Source organism: Cornus florida, unplaced genomic scaffold, assembly GCF_030987335.1.
Source record: "Cornus florida cultivar Cherokee Brave unplaced genomic scaffold, ASM3098733v1 CherokeeBrave_3.0.0_Hap2_Chr10, whole genome shotgun sequence".
In the NCBI taxonomy this organism is placed as follows: domain Eukaryota; kingdom Viridiplantae; phylum Streptophyta; class Magnoliopsida; order Cornales; family Cornaceae; genus Cornus; species Cornus florida.
Genome location: NW_026775580.1, coordinates 97,783,372 through 97,804,829, shown reverse-complemented (window position 1 = coordinate 97,804,829; position 21,458 = coordinate 97,783,372). Strand labels below are relative to the sequence as shown.

At 34.9% G+C, this 21,458-nt stretch overlaps 1 protein-coding gene across 4 annotated transcripts; it reads right to left on the bottom strand.

Annotated features, from left to right (window-relative positions):
• Window positions 1-1,226: 1,226 nt before the first annotated feature.
• On the bottom strand, window positions 1,227-9,864 carry LOC132276179 (pyruvate dehydrogenase E1 component subunit beta-1, mitochondrial). 4 transcript variants are annotated; one of them, XM_059777497.1, is made up of 16 exons: window positions 9,719-9,863; window positions 9,326-9,402; window positions 9,139-9,213; window positions 8,259-8,339; window positions 8,143-8,169; window positions 7,963-8,025; window positions 7,671-7,757; window positions 5,500-5,625; window positions 4,753-4,886; window positions 4,589-4,661; window positions 4,297-4,362; window positions 2,316-2,354; window positions 2,068-2,192; window positions 1,848-1,962; window positions 1,537-1,611; window positions 1,227-1,435 (listed from the first exon to the last, which is right to left on the bottom strand). In XM_059777497.1, exons 2-15 carry the CDS (start codon window positions 9,374-9,376, stop codon window positions 1,543-1,545), a joined length of 1,131 nt encoding a protein of 376 aa, XP_059633480.1. In that variant the 5' UTR covers window positions 9,377-9,402; window positions 9,719-9,863; the 3' UTR covers window positions 1,227-1,435; window positions 1,537-1,542. The 4 variants fall into 4 exon arrangements, with proteins under 4 accessions (XP_059633480.1, XP_059633481.1, XP_059633478.1 ...); XM_059777498.1 differs by having other exon boundaries at window positions 1,227-1,611; window positions 9,139-9,201; window positions 9,719-9,864; XM_059777495.1 differs by having other exon boundaries at window positions 1,227-1,611.
• Between the last annotated feature and the right edge of the window lie 11,594 nt (window positions 9,865-21,458).

Genomic DNA, 21,458 nt, shown 5'->3' with positions numbered 1-21,458 from the left:
TAAAATAAATTTTTTCCTAAATAAATAAATTTTATTTTTGTGTTTGAAATACTATATAATTGAACATATTGAAATGTAAGATGGCCAATTAGTACTGTTTTTCACCCATGACATATTTACATCTTTAATTCCGTGAGAATCCAATTAAATCCCAATCAACACTGAATAAATTCAATAAATAATGTTATAAAAATAATTCGTAATATTCTTAGTAAGATGTTAGTAATAAACATTTGCCCCGCTAATTCAATTAACAATATCATTAAATTAATTAATGAGTATTTAACTCGAGCTTGTGGAATTTCATATTTATCTCTCCATGTGTTTAGTACTAATTATTCAAAATATTGTGACATTAATCAAATATGAGCCTCACATATTTGTAGATCAAAGCAGTTAAATATTAAAAATTGAGTTCGTTCACCAAATTACTTAAGTAAAAAACTCTCTCGTGTGACTCGGTCTGGGTCACGTGTGTTAGCAGATGAAGTGTTAACTTAATAACAACAATAAATATTAAGGTTTGTCAAATAATAATAATAATAAATAAATATTAAAGTTACAATAAATTCATTAATAATTACATCAAATGTCTAAATAAAGAATAGTCCAACGACATTACATTTTTTTTATTTTTTATTTTTTATTTTTTATCCTGGCAAAGAAAAAACTATACACAACATTTGATATAGATGATTCTCTCACCATTTAGTGAAAGAATCATTTTCTTTACATAAATTTGAGTTTTAAGGCATGTAATCTTATGGCGACTTCAATACCATACCGTAGTTGGAGAGCAAATCATGGTAATTTGTCCTTTTTGTTGCTTATTTTAGGTATGCTTTTGTTACTCGTCCGATTTGTTTTTGTGCAAATACGATGTGTTATTTACCATATATACTGTGTGTGTGTGTATATATCTCACACGAACACACTTAAGAGTCGATTGGAATGATATTTGCTAAAGCAATCTTTTTGGGGTACAGGTAGTAGTAGTTTGGGATAGGTGGTCCTTGATTGGCGCTGGTTTTGACTGAGAATAAAGTTAACTTCAGAGAAAAAAACCAATTTTAGTAAGAACGAACACATTTGATTCAAAGACTATATTGGTGGGAGTCACTCTGCTAAGACGGCTTCTAGTGACCAGGTTCTTGCAGATCTTGTTTTAACAGAATAAACATCCACCACTTTATTATAGCCTATAAGAGTCCATAATACAAGCAAGAAACAAATAACTATCATCAACAATATTTGATTAAAGGCTCGAGTAGTTAAAATATCTGAGACAAAGTTTGTAAAAAAAAATTATTGCCACGTCAGCGGGGGACAAAACATAGCAACAAAATGCTTCTCTCTGCAATTTCCACAAAACAGCGACGGTAAATGTACACTTATTTCCAGAAACAACCAACCTTTCACACAAATCAGCACCAACCTGGAAAGCCAGGACTCGCCATTTACATGTGTAATAATTTCAAAACCAAAATCTGCTCAAAATAGAAATCCTGAATTCACAAAGAAGGTTGAAGAGCCTACACAAGGCTAAGCAGTGGCAGCCATTGGTACAGCTCTGTAACATGCTCTCTTTGCTGCACGGACAATATCTTCAATCTGCACAATTCATAACAAGATCAATAAACAAAGTAACCAACCAATTAAACAAACCAAAAGTTCTCCCTTATACAAACTATGTGACCAGCTCATGCAAGTTCCACTTCCGTCTACCTATTGCATCTTTTTTCCATTACTAGAGTGGTGGGAGTCATAACATTGATTTGGTAGTAGGTGCATGAAAGCACTACAATTTGGACTAATATTCAGAACTAAACCATCCAAAAGTAACCAACCTGGGGGACGGCAATTCTCTCAAGGTTAGCAGCATATGGCATGGGAACATCAGCACCAGCAATCCTCTCCACCGCAGCATCAAGATAACCAAAGCTCTCCTCGACAACCGATGCACTATTTAGAAGAAGCACGCAAGTATACGCAGTTTAGTTGAACAGTATGACCCACCACAACATGGATATTTATGTAAATAACTGTATATATGGAAACGAGATAAACCAGATTTCAGCTCCAACACCATGTTGAGGGAACCCTTCTTCAACTGTTACTAGTCTGTTAGTTTTTCTGACTGAAGCATTGATTGTGGGTCTATCCAGAGGCCTAATTGAACGCAAATTTATAACCTATATAGGCAGGACAAAACATTATCATCTCTAGAACTGAGAAGAGGAACTGCGTGTAACCTAACCAAGCAGAGAGAATAGAAAATTTCTTATAATTCTGCATTATTTTTAGCATCAATGTACCTCTGCGCTGATCCCTTCCTTTGCAAGTATCTCAGCCGCCTGGCCATCAAAGGACACAGTTACATCCAGATGAGGACAAAATTTATTGAACACAAACCAGTTACAATATAAACAAAACGTTCAAAGAGATGCAAAAATAATAATAATAATTCGAAAAATTATATATATATATATCTCTTTATGCCAGCATCTTCATAGAAAGGAGAATATCGATGTTTTTATAAATGCAGAAGGAATACATGTAAGTTCTTTGAGACCACCAATTGAAGGACAAAAACCACAGGAGAGAGAGAGAGAGAGAAGGCAACAATATATGTGCCACCTAACATGGATAGGGACCTTCAGCCCAACCATTTGGCAGACTTAAACTTTAAAGAGATAAATTATATAATGCTATCGCTTCCAAATTTAACGGAAAGGAGGTACTAAAGCAATGCCATACAGGATCACAGCAGTAGATCAACAAAAAGGTGAGTTCACAAAACCATATAGATGGATACTCATCTGTGGGTAATTCAAACCTTAGCACTACATATATCCTGAAGAATGTACAGGTGCATTATAAATTTAGAGATGTATATATTACCAACATTAATAGAAATGAGGGTACTTATGGTACATCAAAGGGGAACAGGAAGGCGGGCCACCACATATTTAAAAATGGTATGATAATGGTAGGTTTATAGATGATATAGCTGGTATGGGATGGGGTAGCCTGGAGTAGTAGTTTTCTGACCCAGATATGAACAACAGGATTCATATTTATTACTGAAGGGCCCAAGTTTAATGTATCATTTTAAGATTTTACTATATTAGAATGAAACATATAAACACATTTAACTATGTCTACCATATAACCCTATTTATGTTGAGCTTTTGATCTATGCTATGGTCCTTTCGTAGTATTCTTCTCTTAAAAGAAAATAAAAGTTAGGTGGAAAAAAAAAAATAGGACTTAGTATCGTAAGTATTGGCAAATTTGTGTAAAATCCTGATTTGAGTTTGAATTCTGTCCAAGTGAAAATAAACTCTTAAGACTAACATTGCATGCATTGAATAATCACGATCACATACTTATGCTCCATTTGGTAGGAGGGATGGAAAGATGGATAGTAGGGAGAGGGATGAATGAGGCAGCCCTAGGGAAGGGACGGTGTTCATCCCTCCTTTGGGTAAGAAGGAAATAGATTTTATTATTATTTTACTAATATACCCTTTATTCCCTCCTTCCCACTTTTGAAATAAATAGCATGCTTTCTTTTATTTTTATCCATTTGTTTATTTTGCGTGTCAACAGTTGATTATCCTAATACTTCAAATTTAAAAATTGAAAATCACAAATAGAGCAAAGAAGGCACATAAACCTGCATCTTCCCTCTCCCCCCCAGGTATATTTCATAGCAAATAATCCAATTGGACATTCAATTTTCAAGAATGTTCGACATAACAAGTTTAGCATTTTGGAAGAAAGTGTTCCATCTTTTAGAACACATGTTCCAAGCTACAAACCATATTGTTTTAGTTCTTCTGGTAGCTATATATATTACACATATTTGCGAGTACGTTCAACTTCAAATTGTCTTGCTTCATGACTTATGTTCTCGACTTGAAGATGACTTCTCATGCTAGTTGCATGCAGATGCTCTGTTCAAAAGGTCAAATGAACAATAATAGATTAACTACGTCAAACCCCGTAGCTACTTGTACAACAAAATAAGTCAGTGCTCCACAAAAACGATGAAATTTGTTGACATGAAGAGGAACGTGTTTACTAGATATATCATCTCTCAAAGCACTTTTTCCAACCAATCGTTAATTTACTGAGGTAAGTGGGACTCCCCCTTTTAGAACTGTATATGTAAATTTCCTCTCATTCACATCACCCTAAGATAAATTGCATCGAATTTGTACTAGAATGTTTGAAACTTCTCAAAATGAAACATCACATCCCAAACAGCTAGAGAAAGTATGGTGAACGAACCTTTAGAGCGTATCCCACCATTTTTGAAAAAGCTGTAATAGTAACATCCTTGCCTTCTCTTTCAATCTGTTAATGGAAGAACGCAAACCGGACAAAATACATAAATAGTGATAAGATAACACATTAAAGAAGAATAACAACATAATCAAGTAGTAGTAGTTAATGATAAAATATAAAAATAAAATAAAAAATAAAGAAAGAAAGAAAAAAAGAAAAAAAGAAAAAAAGAAAGTAGTAGTAGTTAAAAAACCACCACTTATTAGGAAACTATCATAAGCTTCAGGAGAAGTACCTTAGCTTTTCCTATGGGGAGACAAAAGCTAGAATCAAGAGCTTCTGCTGAAACAGGGAAGGAATCACCATATCTGAAGCAAAAAGAATACATTGAATGTGCCATATTAAGCATGGTAAAGACAAGATTGACAAGTTACAAATAATGTTGCATTCAGTGCTCACAGCAACTCATTTTCAAGGAAAACAACAGGATCGGGGTCTCTGATGGCAGCTTTTAGTAGTCCACGAGCATCTTCTGATGAGTATGGGGCCAGCACTTTCAACCCAGGGCAGGAGCCATACCATGCCGCATAACACTATATATTATTCCAATAATCCAAATAAAGCATTATCAAAGGTTCTGTCAGCTGCTGATTTTAATGGGCATATCATGAGAGGGTATTTGAGATCACTAAACTCAACTATTAACGGACTCACGAAGATGTTCTAAAATTAAATATCAGTAGCATCTCATACCTTCAACCCAAGATATTCAAGGTGAAAGGTGACGAAGGAAAATTATACTACCATTTTAGCTAGGATATAAATGTTCATCGTGATCACATGAGACCACCAATTAATCAGTGTCATCCTACTTTCTCCAAAAGGATCACGGAAGGTTGGTTTCTTGTAAAAACACAGTTGTTAGTTCACGAGACCTTCTGTTTCAAATGGCATGTCGGAAATTTTTTGACAAATGTCTACTTGCATATCTCAAGTTCAAAGACTTATTTAAGAACCATCTGACATGCAGTATTTAAGAAATGCACATAAAAATTTTTCCACCATGCCCTTTTGTAATGGGCCCCAATGTGAGTTTCCTCATTAGGTTTGGAATATGAGATGCAGAGATGCTCAAAACAAGTTACTTTTGTTTATGAAATGAGAGCTAACTAACAATAGATCTGGAAAAAAACTGAGAAACCATACCTGGGAGTGTTGGGCACCAACACCAGCGGCAGCACCATTTGGTCCTCTAAACACAATAGGCACATTTATCTGGCCAGCAGACATGTAATTTGATTTTGCTGCAGAGTTAATGATGTGATCAATTGCCTGCAAACAAAAACAGAATTTAGATCGCCCAAGGGCATTCATTGTAAAGGAATGTGAGAAAGACATATAATAGATGGAAAAGTGTTCCTTATTGAATAAGTTCCACATTCATTCACTTGGCTGTCAATCAAAGCTGCAAACTAAAACATTCATTCACTTATATGTGTGGACACCTCCTAACTGTGTAGAGGTGTTTTGAGGAAAACCTTGAGCATCGAGAGGAGAGTGTGCAAAGCAGACAATATCTCAACAGGTAGGGCGGTTTGTGACAAATGGTATCAAAGCCAATCCTCGGTCAGAAATGGGGGGAGCGTGCACAAGCCCATGAGGGTCACGCAGCGAGGACGCTGGGTCCCAAGAGAGGGTGATTGTGACTTCCCACATCGCTGGGGGGGGGGGGGGGGGGGGGGGAAGTTTGAGGTTGTTGACACTTATACCTATGGAAACCTCCTAAATGTGTAGACGCGTTTTTAGGAAAACCATGAGCATAGAGAGGAGAATGTGCAAAGCAAACAAATATCCACACAATGTGGGCCGGTCGTGACAATCACTTTGAATTTGACAATTGTCATGATAGTTGGAACAAACGCTTGAGTCTTAGAAAAAACCCACAGGAACTGACTCTAACAGCATTGATTAAATATGTATGGGGAATGGGATCTTTTCATAGCGTTAACTAAATATCACAATTGCTGACACAACACCCATGTCGTCTCCAACACCACTTAACAAATAGAAAGCAGAAATAAATTCACATTCATAAATAAGCAGAATAGAGAATGCATGGTGCATTATTATTATAAAAACAACTGGTAAAAGTTATTTTTATGTATTTTATATCTCATAATGCCTAATTGCTTCCGAACAAATAAGGTATATGCTTTATGTATTACTTGCACAATCAGATGGCATACCAACGCACAAACATATACAAGCCGTATTCCCCATCCAGATGTTGAAATATTACCAGGATACAAAGCATGAATTAGGGGTATCTATAACTATACCCTTGGTGGTTGAAGTAATAATCCAATCATTAAAATATTTAGATGATAAGATACATATCATTTTTAGAAGACAACTACATGGCATTTGATGGCATGACTATGTTATCGTCGTCCTCAAATGCTTGGGCTATGTTCTACGATTAGGTTACAACATGTTGCCCTCGTTTTTGGACGTCAAAAGACCCGTTAGTATGATGGATCAGAAATCCAAGCAATTGTGGATCAACCAGCAAAATGATATTATCAAATTGTAACATAGAATTTTTCAGTACTAGATTTATATTCCAATATCTACTGTATTCTTGCTGGACGTTTTGATTTTTTTTCTTTAGATTTTTTTTTATTTAGATTCTGAAGTGATTTTATTCTTTTTTTTTAACTTTTGACTTCTAAATCTTCAGCTAATTGCCTGATCCATAGCTATGCTCTAATTTTTTTCTTAATATAATTATGTACCTAACATTCTTCAAATCTGTGAAAATCTGCCTCAAAAATCTCAGAACAACATGGCTGCAGCACCTAGTTCATCAAAGTAGAGATGCCCATGGCCATGGTGGGTTAGAAATCCATGCCTATTGGTGATCAGCGAGTGAATGAATTGTACGGAAATTTGATATAGAATTCCTTTCAATGCTATCAGTTTTATATTCTAATCTCTACTGTTTTCCTATTGAGTGTTTGGAGTCCTCTTCTTATTTAGTTTTGCTACGTGTTGTTTTTATCTTTTTTAACGTCTTCTTAAAGTATCTGATCCACGATTATGCCCCCAATATTATAATATATTCCTGTAAATTCTTCAAATTGCGGAAATCTGTCTCCAAAATATTTGATTATTCCTATCTACTTTAATTTTTATCATTGTTCATTTTAAATAAGATATCATGATGTCATGTGTCAAAGCAGTTGCCTACCAATATCAATGATGATGTGATGAACAGTCCAATTTTAAAAGCATTATGCAGAATTACTTATAAAATAAAAAATAAAAATAAGAAAAGCATTTGCAGAATCACATAGCAATGATAGCATAACTCTAACCTGCATAGAGAAATTAAACGTCATAAACTCCACAACAGGTTTAAGACCATAATAAGCAGCACCAACTCCAATCCCAGTAAAGCCAGCCTATAAAATATGCAACAAGAATGTGGTGAGACCATGCAATAATGAAAGAAAAAAAAACACACACACACACATATATATATTGTTGAATGATTATAAGCTTATAATGGACAGGTTTACTCAAAAAATAAAGAAAATATTAATAATTTGCTAAATCAACCATGGAAGTAAAGAAGAGTAAATCAACAAGTCAATTAACAGGAACAACCTCTGTGATTGGGGTATCAAGAACCCTCTCTGGACCATACTTCTCCAAAAGCCCTTTCGTAATCTACAAAACATAAAGTTGAATTCTAAATAATAGATGACCATAGAATATAACATAATGATCTTCATAATAAGAGGAGTGGGTGAGAGAGAGAGAAGAGGGAGAGGGATGATGTCCAACCTTATATGCACCTTGGTACTCCCCAACCTGCAATAAGATTATGGAACATAAGAACAGAAAAGGCAAAGAACAAATTTTGTCAAATAATTCTGATTTAGATACTTCGATCTCCTTACCTCTTCACCCATTAGAAAGACCTTAGGATCAGCAGACATTTCCTCATCAAGGGCAGAGTTTAAAGCATCTCTCACTGTCATCTGCAATAAATTACAATTTTAACGGAGAGTAAATTTATGTTTTCCTAAGAGTTAAAGTAGCTGCCTGGAATTTATGTTTTCCTAAGAGTTAAAGTAGCATGACCCCAGGCGGCTATATAATTATAAAAGGGAAAATAATTAGCTTTTCAGGTAATTCAGAGAGATAGAGACTGAAACAATTTATAATAAAAAGCAATCATTTCCAGAAAGGATTTGAATATGTCAATGCCTGAAGCTTATGGGAATAAGGCAAAGCTATATGTGAGCTTCAAAGCACACTTCTGCCAGGAGGACCACGTCCAAGAATTTAATTATATCTAGCAGGGAAACTTAATTTTTCTGCTTTCCAGCACATCAAACTACAGAATTTCAGTGAAGCAAATAAAAAATAAAATAAAATAAAAATGAAGGGGAAAAGGAATAGAAAAATCTTTTTGACAGATTGACGTGGGGGGAAGGCATCAGAAAATGGAGAACCAGAGCTCAGTGAGGGGAAGAACGAACTTCAGAGATGGTTGCTAAAGGTCAAGGTAAAGAACAATTTTCTTTACTGCATGATGTATTTGACGGTGCATTTAATCTTAAAAAAATGAAGACGGATCTAATTACAGCAATTAGGGGTGTACTAGGCATAGTTGTGCAGAACTCTGCAAGGCAATAGCTCGTCATAAATAAAAATACAAGACTCACATTTTATATAATTTTCCCACATTTTTACAACAACTAATCCCAGCTATAAGGTAATCAAAATGAATTTATGCAAAAAAAAAAATTGTCCAATTACATAAGCTACAATTACCTCCTTGGCGGCAGATGAGTAAGTCCTCAATATCGATATTGGAGCCCTTATTCTCTGCAATGACTGTTCTAAAATCTGATGTAAATGACAGAAACAACTACAGTTGTAATAATTATATAATTGAATCATACAACTTATACACAAAATTTTAAATTTTTTTTTTTCAATACGAAACAGATGTTTTTACCTGAACAGGAAAGCCTCTCGCACCAACTTTTTGCCTTACAATCCCCAACATGTTTTCTTCTTTGACTCAAGATTGCACTGTGTCTCTCACAGAAAACACAACAAATGAGACGATCTCTCAATATTATATAATTTTATATCATAGAAATCATTATAATCCCCATTTTCGAATTAGGAACGCAAGAACGTGATTTGTAATAACGATAAGCAATCAAAAATGTGAACAAATGCGTGACTATTAAGCATTGTTTTCAATCAATTAACACGCGCATCAACATTCAAACAGATCCGTGGCTGATTAGGAAATCTATGGAGTTATACGTATCTGTATGTAAAGTGATATGACATGAAAAAGTTTATACGATCGAGAAAATAGGTCGGAATAGAGAGCTACCGGTCGGCGTAGAACGGCGGCGAGATGTCAGCAACTGTGGATGGAGTCGACAATACTTGAAATCTATATATTACCTCTCTCTCCCCCACACACACTTTTGCAGATCTTTAATTCCACTTCATATTTGGTTCAAAAATGGACAACTTACGTCTGTCATCTTCCAGAGGTCAATTACCCTTCTACCCCAACGTACACCTAGAAAAAAAAAAAAAAAAAAAAAAAAAATACATAATAAATTCTTAGTAAACTATAGAGATTTTGTGAATCTGCTTGGGTCTGCCACCTGTCTTACTTATGATTTTTGTTTTTTTGTTGGTCCAACTTATGAATTGATCTGTGAGAGATTAATAGGTAGTCGAGAATAATATGCATTGGCCAATCACGAACTTATTTTTATAAATAAAAAATATTAAATAAAATTGAGACATTTACTTATCTGACATAAATTTCTCTGAGTCTTAATTCTGACTTACATATAATAATAATTTTTTAATTTAAATTTTTTTTTTTAATATCTCGTTTTAGAGATTCATGATGTAAATTCTTATTTACTTATTAGTGAATAATTAAAGGTGTATAATTTTTTGATGTCTTTGGATTTTCAAATTCAAAAGCATGTCATGATTGTTCAAATTATTTATTAAGTGGATTGAAAGCTATCAACTTTTTACTTGTTGAAGGCTTCGATTTGTCCATTTAGTGACATAGGCTGCCTAATTCTGAATTTGGGGAAGTCAAAAATCAAAATCTAATTGTCATTCGGGCTAGTTATATATTCAAAAATTTATATTACTTTTGGTTCCGTTTGTTTGAGTTTAAGAAAAATAGTTTATGTGTGTTTTTTCTACTTGGTTGTCATAAAATATTTACAAAAAAAAAAATATTAAAACCTAATAAAAATTCACTTATTCATTAATTTTCAACAAACTATTTTACAAGTCTCATCCAATAATAAAAATATATATATTTATTTATAAAAAAATAATATTTTACAATGTAAATTTTTTAATCAGACTTTTTTTTTTTATAAAAAAAATGACATCATTTCTCGCAAGGTAAGAACATTTAGCCATTTAAGGACTTTAAACTTGATTTTCACATGGTTTCATATAATAATTTCATATAATAATATAGATGTGCTTGGTGAGGAGTTGATAGTTGGTGGTGGTCAAAAATGGAAACTGAACTCCGAAGTTGACAAAAGCCGTTGATTCCAAATGTTGTGCGACTCCCATTTCTATTGGAAAACCAAAATGGTAAAATTACACTAAGAATAATTAATTGAAACGACAAAAACCCAGGTAGGAGGGTTTCGATAGCATGCGCCCACCTACCACTGTGCAAGTTAGTGCTATATTTCTCAATGAAATTAGGGGACCCGCTTTTATTTATTTATTTATTTAATAAAGTCAGTTCTGATTTCTGAAAGCTATGTATCTTTTGTCAACCACACAAAATTTTATACTGTTTTGTTCTGAAAACATAAAAATTGTTCTGAAAAAAAAAAAAAAAAAAAAAAAAAAAAAAAAAAAAAACTGATACAAACATGCTTATATTTCTTATACAATTTTGAAATATCCATTTTTAATAAATAAAAATCCAATAATAATAATAAGTGCAACTTTTCTTTGACTATAAAAATTTAACATCTGCAATTTAAATGTTGAATCTGTAATTTTGGATTTCGCTTAAGGGTAAAAAATTTCAATTAAACAAAAACTTTGTATACAGTCCAACAAGACTCTTGTTATCTTTTAAAAATGATAGAATCTCTTCTAAAAATATTTATCTCAATCACTAATTGTCATATTAGTCTGTCTTTTGTATCCATGATCAAATTTATCATTTCTCATTTTTATTTGGAGAGTATTTAGCTGTAACTAATAAGTGATAATTCAAGTTATATGTATATTAAATTTTGATTCCTTTCCAAAGCAAGTGATTCAAATGTGTGATGCATTTACTTACAAAATCACTACCCATTTGGCGTATAGAATTGGTTTTTTAATTAAATGTCTCGATAGTCCAATGAGTTAATACTTTTAGTAAGTTTTAAAGTATCAACTCTCTACATTTACTAATTCAACTTCTAATACTTCCTGAAATAAAATAAAATAAAATAAAATAAAATATTGATCGCTTAAAACGGAAAGACAATTAGTTCAAAATGTTAAATTAATTTTCTTTGCAACAACAGTTGACACCATATTTAATTTTCCAAATACATTAACATCTTAAAAGATTAATTGGTTTGTGAAAAGGGAATACCTAAAAACTTGACCTTCATAAAAGCTATTAAAGCTGCTGCTAAAATTTGGTTGAATGTTTAATTAAGTGAAAAATGATATATCTTTTAAATTTGATGTTTAATTAAGTGAAAAATGATATATCTTTTAAATTTGAGAATTTCGAAGGAAGGTGATGTACATGTTTAATCGTCTTAGGCCAACTGGAAGATTAGGTTAGGCAATGGGCTTGGCCTATCTGAGATTGGGTTGGGCTTGGTGTGTGGCCCTTGTTTTTGTTCTTCATTATCGGGCTTTGGCCTTTGTATATACATCACATACTCCCCCCCCTCCCCCCCCCCCCCCCCCCAAAAAAAAAAACACTTTTTCATGAATCGGTACTCTTTAATGGGTGAAACCTTAGGTTCTTCCTTAAGGGTCCATTTGGTTAAATTGAAATTTATGATAGAAAGTGAAAGTGAAAGTGAAAGAAGAAAATCAAGTTAACATGCATTTGGTTAGCATGAAAGTTTTTCAATAAAAATATGAGAAAATATGATTTTGTTAATTTTGGTAGGATAAAAGTGAAAAGAAAGTTATTTTATTTACCAAAATTACCCTTATATGAGTTAAAATTTAATTGTGCAATGGATAATAAAAAAAATTATAATAAAATAAGGCAATTAGAAGTTGGATTAGACATAATTAGATAGTAGAGGCTCAACTAAACATTGGATATTTTATATTTTTTCGTTATTAATCACTATTTACATCTATCCAGGTTAAGAGTTGGTGGATTATATTAAAAAATATACACCTATCCTATTTTATTGAAAGAAAAAAAAAAGTTTGTTTCATAAAAATACTTGTTGACAAAGTCACAAAAAGTAGAGTTACTAAAAAAACAAATACAAATAAGTTAGTTGCATAAAATAGAAAAATCTAATAAATAGAAAATTTTTTCTTTCATTTATTTTTTAATTGATTACACCTAACCAAACGAAGCCAGGTTTAAAGCTGTTAGCTAAATGAGAATTTTTACATGTAATGATATTAATTGTGTAAAAGGAGTACATATATATATCACGGTGGACATTGTGGTTGACGTCGAGCAGAAGTCCATTGGGCCCAATTATATATATATATATATATATATCAATGGTGGACATTGTGACCAACCCAACGAAGTCCATTGGGCCCAATAATAAATGTTAAGTAGGGCAGATTGTTATATACTGTATGAAATTATGTATTTTGGCAAAAGAGAGGAAGTGCGTGTCTAAGAGTGAGAGAGAGAGATGGGAGTCGGTGCGTTTTGGGGGACAAGAGTGATGGAGATAGTGAAGAAGCACGACTCAGGAGGTCTGGTTTGGAAGAGAATAAAGCTCACTACCACCCGCAAAGCCAATGCCAAGAAGCGACTTCTCCGTGTTTGGCAGGTCCTCTCTCTCTATATAGTTTACTTTTATGGGGCTAATGTTTCATTTTCATGGCTTTTGTTCTTTATTTGTTCTTATGCTACACAATCTTGTTAGACCAACTAGTTCATGTGAGTGTATCACTTACCTCTATGCTCACTGGCTGTGTTCCCAATTTGACGTCGATTCAATTCCAGTGTATAAATCATTTGCACAAAATTCATACATGTTTTTACAATAAACTAAAATTTCATACCATAAATCGAATAATATAACAGAATTGCAACAGGCCTTCCGTCGTTCAACTTTCTGTTATATTTCAAGCATCCACCATAGGATGAGTCAATGTCTGGGAATATAGAAAGGGAACCAAACTAAAAGTGAGACCATGGAACTGGTGGAAGGCTAGAGCTGAAGGAATTTATGCTATATTTGGGAGCACCAAATCGGTGTCTTGGAATTGCAATTGGATGAAATTTAATTCAATCTTTGAACTAAATTTTGTCCAATTCCAAATCCAATGCGCCGATTCGGTACTCCCAAACGCAACATTAGTGTATGAGCTAGGTTGAATACACCATTTGAAGAGGCAAGCCAGGAAACTGTGTCTTGGTTACCCAAAGAAAGGTTAGGGCTTACTAGAACCCAGTTCTGGGAAATGACACAAAAGACTACGGGGAACTGCCCATTGATTATGACTGATGATGGAACTAACTTTCACATTCAAGCCAGAGGATTGCCATTGAGGTTGATTCTGTCCACAAGGGAATCATTAGGCATGGGCTGTAATTAGGTTTTGAGACACCATAGACTCGTATCTTTGATTAAATAAGAATGAGCACAGCTAAACCAAATGCTCTCCTGCCACTGACCAGTAAAATCCAGATGTGCCTGAGCATAGAAACCTTATTCCACTCTTCAATGTTGGGCAGACCCAAACCTCCATGAATTTTAGGTTAACAAATATTCCTCCAAGCTATTCTGGCTAGGGATGGCAAAATACCTCGCCCCGCCCCGTTTAGAATGGTAATGGGGGTGGTTAAATGGTTTGAGGCGGGGATGGGTGTTAGGATTGAAAACCCGCATGGTTACTGGGCAAGGATTAGGAAAAGTCACCCCACCCCGCCCGTTTATACTTTATAGTGATAAATTACAATTTTGTTCTTATACTTTATTTTTATATTCAATAATTTTAGGTATATGTTAAGCAAATCCCAGTTTATTCTATTCCAATCACTAAATATTTTTTTTTGTATTATTCTTATTTGAGAACTTCTATGTACCGTTGCTATGTTCCTACTATAATATTAAGTCTCAAGTTCCAATTGAGAAGTTGAATCTTGTTTTTATCCGCATAAAAGAAAAGGATTTATTACCATGGTTGAAAAATTGTTTCCTTATTTACATTTGTTAGGTTCATAATACAATTACAAAAGTATTATACTCACCCCGCCCCGTTTAATAAACGGTTTTGGATGGGGATGTGTGTAGCTATGCTAAATGGGGATGGGGATGGGGATGGGGTTGGCGTCCCCCTTCCCCAACTTGCCCCGTTGCCATCCCTAATTCTGGCCCAATGATTTGTTAGATCAATTCCAATCCAGAAAAAGGCTCTAAGGACCTTATTAAAATTGTTGATAACTTCTTTAGGGTGGATGAATATACTTGACCATGATGCTTGAAAGTTGGGAAGAATTTACTTTATAAGCTGCAATCTACCGCCATTTGAGAGGGCTTTTGAGGTCAAGTTTCTAATTCTAGCAACAGTCTTTTCGACAAGCATTTTGCAATCGACACCTAGTAGCCTAAAAGTGATTAGAGGGATACTTAAATATTTGATATGCAGGGTACCCTTAGAAAATCCACATATTCTGAGGGAATCTTGATGAGTAGGTGCTGAAACACCAGACAAAAATATATTTGTGGCTAATAATTTCCAGCCATATCTAGTGACAAACCAGAAATTTGTTTTCAGTGGGGGCGATTTTAAACAATAACGAGGGCGTAAGTGAGGGAAAAATCAGTGGGGGCAAAGGATAAAGTTATGGGAGCATTTATATATTTACCTTAGATTTTTTTAGGTAAAAATAAGAAATTTAAAATTTCAGTGGGGCCACTTGCCCCCACTGGGCCTCACATGGGTCTGTCCCTGGCCATTTCTACATTTTGTGTACTTGTTATCATAACAATTTGAGATAATCTTACATTTGTTTTCTATATGACGTGAACCCATTGCTTTTTGCATCTGGCTGTGGATACTGGCAATGGGAGAATCAAATGTGCTGAAGTTTATGATTACTTTACTACAATGATTTTATGCTGCGTTTGGTGGGCTGGAATGGAGTGGAATGAAATGGAATGCTCATTCCAACCATTCCTTTGTTTGGTATGCAATTTAAAGTAGGAATGGCCCCACCACTACCACCACCTCCACTGGCTTTCATCACCGCCCATTGCTTTCCACCACCACCATCGCTACATACTCTCACCACCTACACCGCATTCCTTTACCGCAACCACCACCACCGCCGCCACCGCCATCGCCTTTCACCACCTTCTACCACCACCTTCCACCACCGTTATCGTCTTCTGCCACTACCACCGCCTTCCATCATCGCCACCGCCGCCCACTGCCACCGCCTTTCACCACCACAATTGCCTTCCACCACCGCCTCTCACCACCTCCATTGCCTTCCGCCATCGCCTTCTTCCAGCACCGCCATTGCCATCGTCTTCCACCATTACCACTACCACCACCCCCACTGCCTTCCACCACCACCGTCATTGCCTTCCACCACCACCACCGCCACTTCCATTGCCTTCCACCACCACCACCACTATCTCTTTCCACCACCATCACCACACTACTACCACCGCCTTCCACCAACACCACTGCCACCTTCCACCAACACCGCCGCCGCTGCTTTTCACTATTGCCATCACCGCCGCCTTCCACCACCACCACCACCTACACCTACACCATTACCGCTTTCCACCTCCACCACCATCCACCACCGCCATAGCCACCATTTTTTTTTTTTTAAATATAGAAGAATGTCATTTTGTTAATTTAATTTATTTGTTATTAATAGGGATATTTTGGAGAACTCAATTTGAAATTTATTCTATTCTAAATTTTAAATTGGTCCAACCAAACACTAGAATGATTATTATCATTCCATTCCTACACATTTCATATTTACAACCAAACAATAGAATGAGAATGGCCATTCCACTCCATTCCATTCCCATTCTCATTCCATTCCAAGTTGTATTCCATTCCATTCCTGCACACCAAACGTAGTTTTTGTCAATTATCTAGTAATCAAAATGTGCATAGCAGAACAAATAACTAGCAGTAATGATAAGATCAAATACTTGACACAAATATAATTGAAACAGAATATAGCATCATATGACAATTTATAATTACTAAACTATAATTAAAATAAATTAAAAAAAAAAAAAATTAAACACAATGTAACAAATTCAATTATGTGTGTAACAAATAAGATAATTATACAACCAACAAACACAACAAGATTGTCTTGGCAAATATTAACGATTATATAACAAATCAGATTATTCTGCCCAATTTAAAATCAAATAAGAACAGGCTAACTTGAAGATTATTCAGCAAATAAGAAAACTATACAGACAAAATCAAACACATACAATAAACCTAGCATAATAGATTAAATAACATATCAGATTCGATTAACACACACACACACACACACACACACACACACACACACACACACACACACAAGGCTGACCAAAACTACATGGATTATAGTGATAAAAAATATCTTAAGAACCTAGATATTGTGGATGACTCGACTTACAATGAATTCATGTTTCCGACCCCTTTCGATTGGAACCAAGGCAACAATGGATGATAATTATGACAACTTTTGAGGTTGCATCCCAACTCTGTCTATTGAAAAGGGAATAGCTAAAATTTCATGCCTGCGTATGAAATGCAATTATATTCTTAGTCTGTACTCTGTACTATCGGATAAAAGTCGATAGGGTATTGCTTCTTCAGCTCGGTCTCCACATTACAAAGTGTCTAAATTGTCACTCATCCATAGAACTTAAATGAGAAAAATAAGGTATGCTCAGTCAAAATATGGAACTTCAAGTTCATAAAAAGTCAATAACAACACCTCTCTTTTTCATGCCTGTGGAACTTCAATTTCATACCTCTCCCGTCTTCCTTCTCTACACCTCTCTTTTTCTCTGCTAGCCATTCCTTGCTTCTCCTTTCCACAGGTTCCACATTTTTCTCTCTTTCTACATGTAGTATGAAATTTCTTTCAGTAATCATGAAAATAAGAAAGATGAAAGAAAGAAAGGCTTCAACAAAGGTTTCCATGTTTTACACTGTTGAAGCAACACTTTCCCCCCCACCGCTGAATATCCACCTGCTTTAAGTGGGTTGGCATAGGAACTATCTTAAGCCTGTTTAAGCAAGTACATGAGGCTCATGCCATTCGAGGTGGCCCAGCCCACATGCATTCTGCTTCCACCAATTCCTCGTCACCTCTTTCAAGGTAATTTTGAGGAGATTGGAAAATATAATCTTATGAAACAACAGAGTTCTTGCTGTTGGCTGGTTGGCAGGCATGTGGTAGCTATGGTCAGCCACCTATTTTTGTAGGATGCTTTTTCTTTAATTTAATACTGGTGGAAAATATTATTATAGGAACCCTTAAATTACTCCTTGATAGAATATTTGATATGAGAATATCATAGGAGAGATTTTAGCCTGTGATAGAATATTTAATTGGAGTGATTTATGGGATTGATTTTATGAATCCTCCATTAATGCATTTTCCATATTTATCGCTTTGTTCTTTCACCTATAAATAGAGGTGTTCATTGTAAATAATCTCAAAAGAGAGTATAATAAAGATATGTAGCCCTTTGGGCTTTGTGTTTGTGTTCTTCATGTTTTAGTTTCTCTCTTCAACTTTTTATATCTTTCAACAAATACCTCCCAACTAATTTAATTATAGTGTGTGTTCCCTTTGCATACATCTATCAACTTGATTAGTGATGACTTTCTTGTGTGGTTAATATGCAGTTCAGTCTGATTATCTAGTTCACCATCAATCAGTATCTGTCAATGAATGAAAAATGTGTCCATATCCTACAAAGTTACGTGCAGTGATTTATTATTCTTCTTTTGTTAACATTATTCTTCTTCTATTAACTTATAAAGGTGGCTGTTGTTTGACTCATGAATCTTAATATCCAGTAAGTAATGAATTTTCAATTTTCAAGATCAGCATATGTGCATGTACAAGTGAATCTGTTTTCCTCTTGATGTATAGGGCTTAGACAAAAATGATACCCATAAGCTCCAAATTGGTTTACACTTATTTTACTTTTACTTAATGACTTCTTAAATCTTTCTAAAATTCTAATTGTCCATCGAAAATGTCAAATCGCTTAAGTTCTGGGAATTGTCTGTCTTCCTTGTAGAATGAGGCTGTCTTGAAGGCATGTGCTGAACCACCACCGTCAAAAGCTTCACAGGCTGGTGCTGAAGGAAATGGGGAGGAAAGGAAGAGCAGTTAAGATTAGCTAAGAATGACTAAGAACACAAAAATCCTAAAGGGAGTACTGTGATCTTGCCTTGATTCTTAATTGCGAAATCCCATTCATGCCTCTTTGATTTCAATTTTTAAAAGAGCCAGAAATCATAACTGACCACCATACTGTTCCTTATATCATAAAATCTATGGGAAGTGTTGATGTGCATCTATGTTTAGTGAGGAATATTGTAGCAGCTGTCGTTATTGGATCTTATGTCTTCTTCGCAAGCCTTACCGAATTGAATAGCTAGTGAGAATATTCTAATCCTTGCTCATTATGATGTATGACTAAAGCCTCATGATCACCCTTTTTTATGGCTGTGTGTTGGCACTAGAGTTCAACTTTTTTAGCATCTCCTGTTCTTTAAAATGAGCTTGAGTGAGAATATGCAATATCCTTGCTAAATATCATACAAAAAAATGTTTAAAAGTTGATAACCAAAGAAAACATGCTTTGGAATGGGGGGAACACAATTGAAAATACCCTCCATCTTTTATTTCCAAAATTCAAGTATTTCCTTTGGCCACTTGACACTGAAAGAATTTTGCAGGACTTGAACCAAAAAAAAAAAAAGAGGGGGAGATTTTTTATTATTTTTTTTATAAGTAAACGTGATGTAAATTTAAGGACATTGATTGTGTGCGACATATGAAGTCTGGATTAGTATAAAGTTTGCTCAATGGTATTTTGGAGTCAAACAGGTTCCTTTCTTGGTGGGGAAGGTTGCTGAATTCTTAGGGTTCAATACGAGAATATTTTGTTCTTCCAAATACAACTATAGGTAGGATGATATTGGCTCTTCTGATAAGATGATGACGTCCATTTTAGTTTGAAGATAAACAATGTTGGACAGGTTCATAGACTTGAAAACCACCAAAAGATAATCAAAACACTGATCTTGACACTGAAGAAACTAAAACAAATATGTAAATCCCCTTCTATAAATGTCACTATAAAGTACAAAACCATAGAGCTTAAGGAGATCCTTCTGTCCAGTCTCCGCTTGTGCACCCAACATTTAATGTGCATGTGTTAGACAAAATTGTTGAATTTACAGCTTGAAGATTCAATGTTTTTGTCATATTAGTAGAGCTTTCAGTGTTCCTTGCCTTGCTGCATTTGTTGTGCTTAGCCATTAAAGGATATCTGTGGTTGCACAGAAAATGTGTCTAGACACTACGTTTCATAATAATGCAGGTTGTTGCGGTCCCATTTGCCAATCTATCAATGAGCTCAGCAATCAATTGCTTCAATTCCTGGAGCAACCTCTTGTTTAAGCAACAGCCTAAGCAATTTATTTCCCGTCAACGGTTGCCGCAGCTCACCGGCTAAACAGGTTTTTTTGTCATTTTACATTTTTAGGGGTAAATTTATTGATTCAGACCATCAATGTGAAATTATTTCTAGATTCAATGCTTGTGATAAAATTTTGGATGATCTTATAGATTGATTGGGCACATGCGATGGTTGGTGTGGGAGGAAGTTTGAGAAGTCCTCAGGGTCCCACTACATTTATATTTTCTTGGGGTGGAATTATATTTGATCAGACTATTATTTGAATGTAGTTAGAAAATTGAAGGTGTCATTGTTGCAGGGATACTAAGCAACCCCTTATTAATCTTGTCCAATCAAACAGCACATGAGTGGTTGGTTTTTGAACTGGTCAATATACATAATTGTGAAACACATTCACATTCACATTCATCAGTGTCTGCTAAATAAAGTTTTCATATTGTCAAAAATGGCCCTCCTATTCCCAAACGACATAGGTGACCTTGTACGATTCAAGGACTTGTGGGGTTCATTGACCCAATCAGGTTTGGCTATAAGAGTTGTATCCCAGTGAGTGACTGTGTGTGGTCTACCATGACGGGCTGCCCACGTTATTGACAATATAGAGCCCCAAGTCAGCAATCCTCATCTCTCTCTCTCTCTCTCTCTCTCTCTCTAGATGAAAAAGAAACGCATGTGCCGAAAGGGTGACGTGAAAAACTCCAACAGCTTTAGATGCTTCTGAGAAGCCAAGGAGCAGATCTTAGTCTAGCGGGTTGCCTAGATCAGTAAGAAAGCCAATGATGGAGACAAGTTGATAACACTTCTAAAAAAAATTGAAACCATGTAGTAATTTTTTGTTGTTTGTATAGGGTTTGTAAACAGTAAAAATTTATTTATGAAGAGATCGGATGGTTTGTATAGAGTCGATTGTATTGGTTTGTACATATATTCGAAACGAAGAAAGAACTCTTCTAATCTGGTGTACGTTATGCGAGAGTCAAAGAGTTTGTCTTCTTCCGGAGGAGTACAACATGCTCAAGTTTACGATTTGCTCCAAAGGACCATTACTTGTTGGGTCATTCGTGTAGGTTCTTAAAAATACCAAAATAGGAAAAAAAAAATAATAATAATAAATAGCATTAGCCTAATATATACTATAGTGGAATTAAATACTTTAATCAAGCGTTGTTATATGCCGTCCTCTGTCCAACCTGG

Coding starts and splice junctions, on each gene's coding strand:
- LOC132276179 (XM_059777495.1), bottom strand. CDS start 9,376: ATGTTGGGGATTGTAAGGCAAAAAGTTGGTGCGAGAGGCTTTCCTGTT. Junction 9,214..9,325: donor CGAGAGGCTTTCCTGTTCAG/GTAAAAACATCT, acceptor CATTTACATCAG/ATTTTAGAACAGTCATTGCA. Junction 2,193..2,315: donor AGGAAGGGATCAGCGCAGAG/GTACATTGATGC, acceptor CTGCCTATATAG/GTTATAAATTTGCGTTCAAT.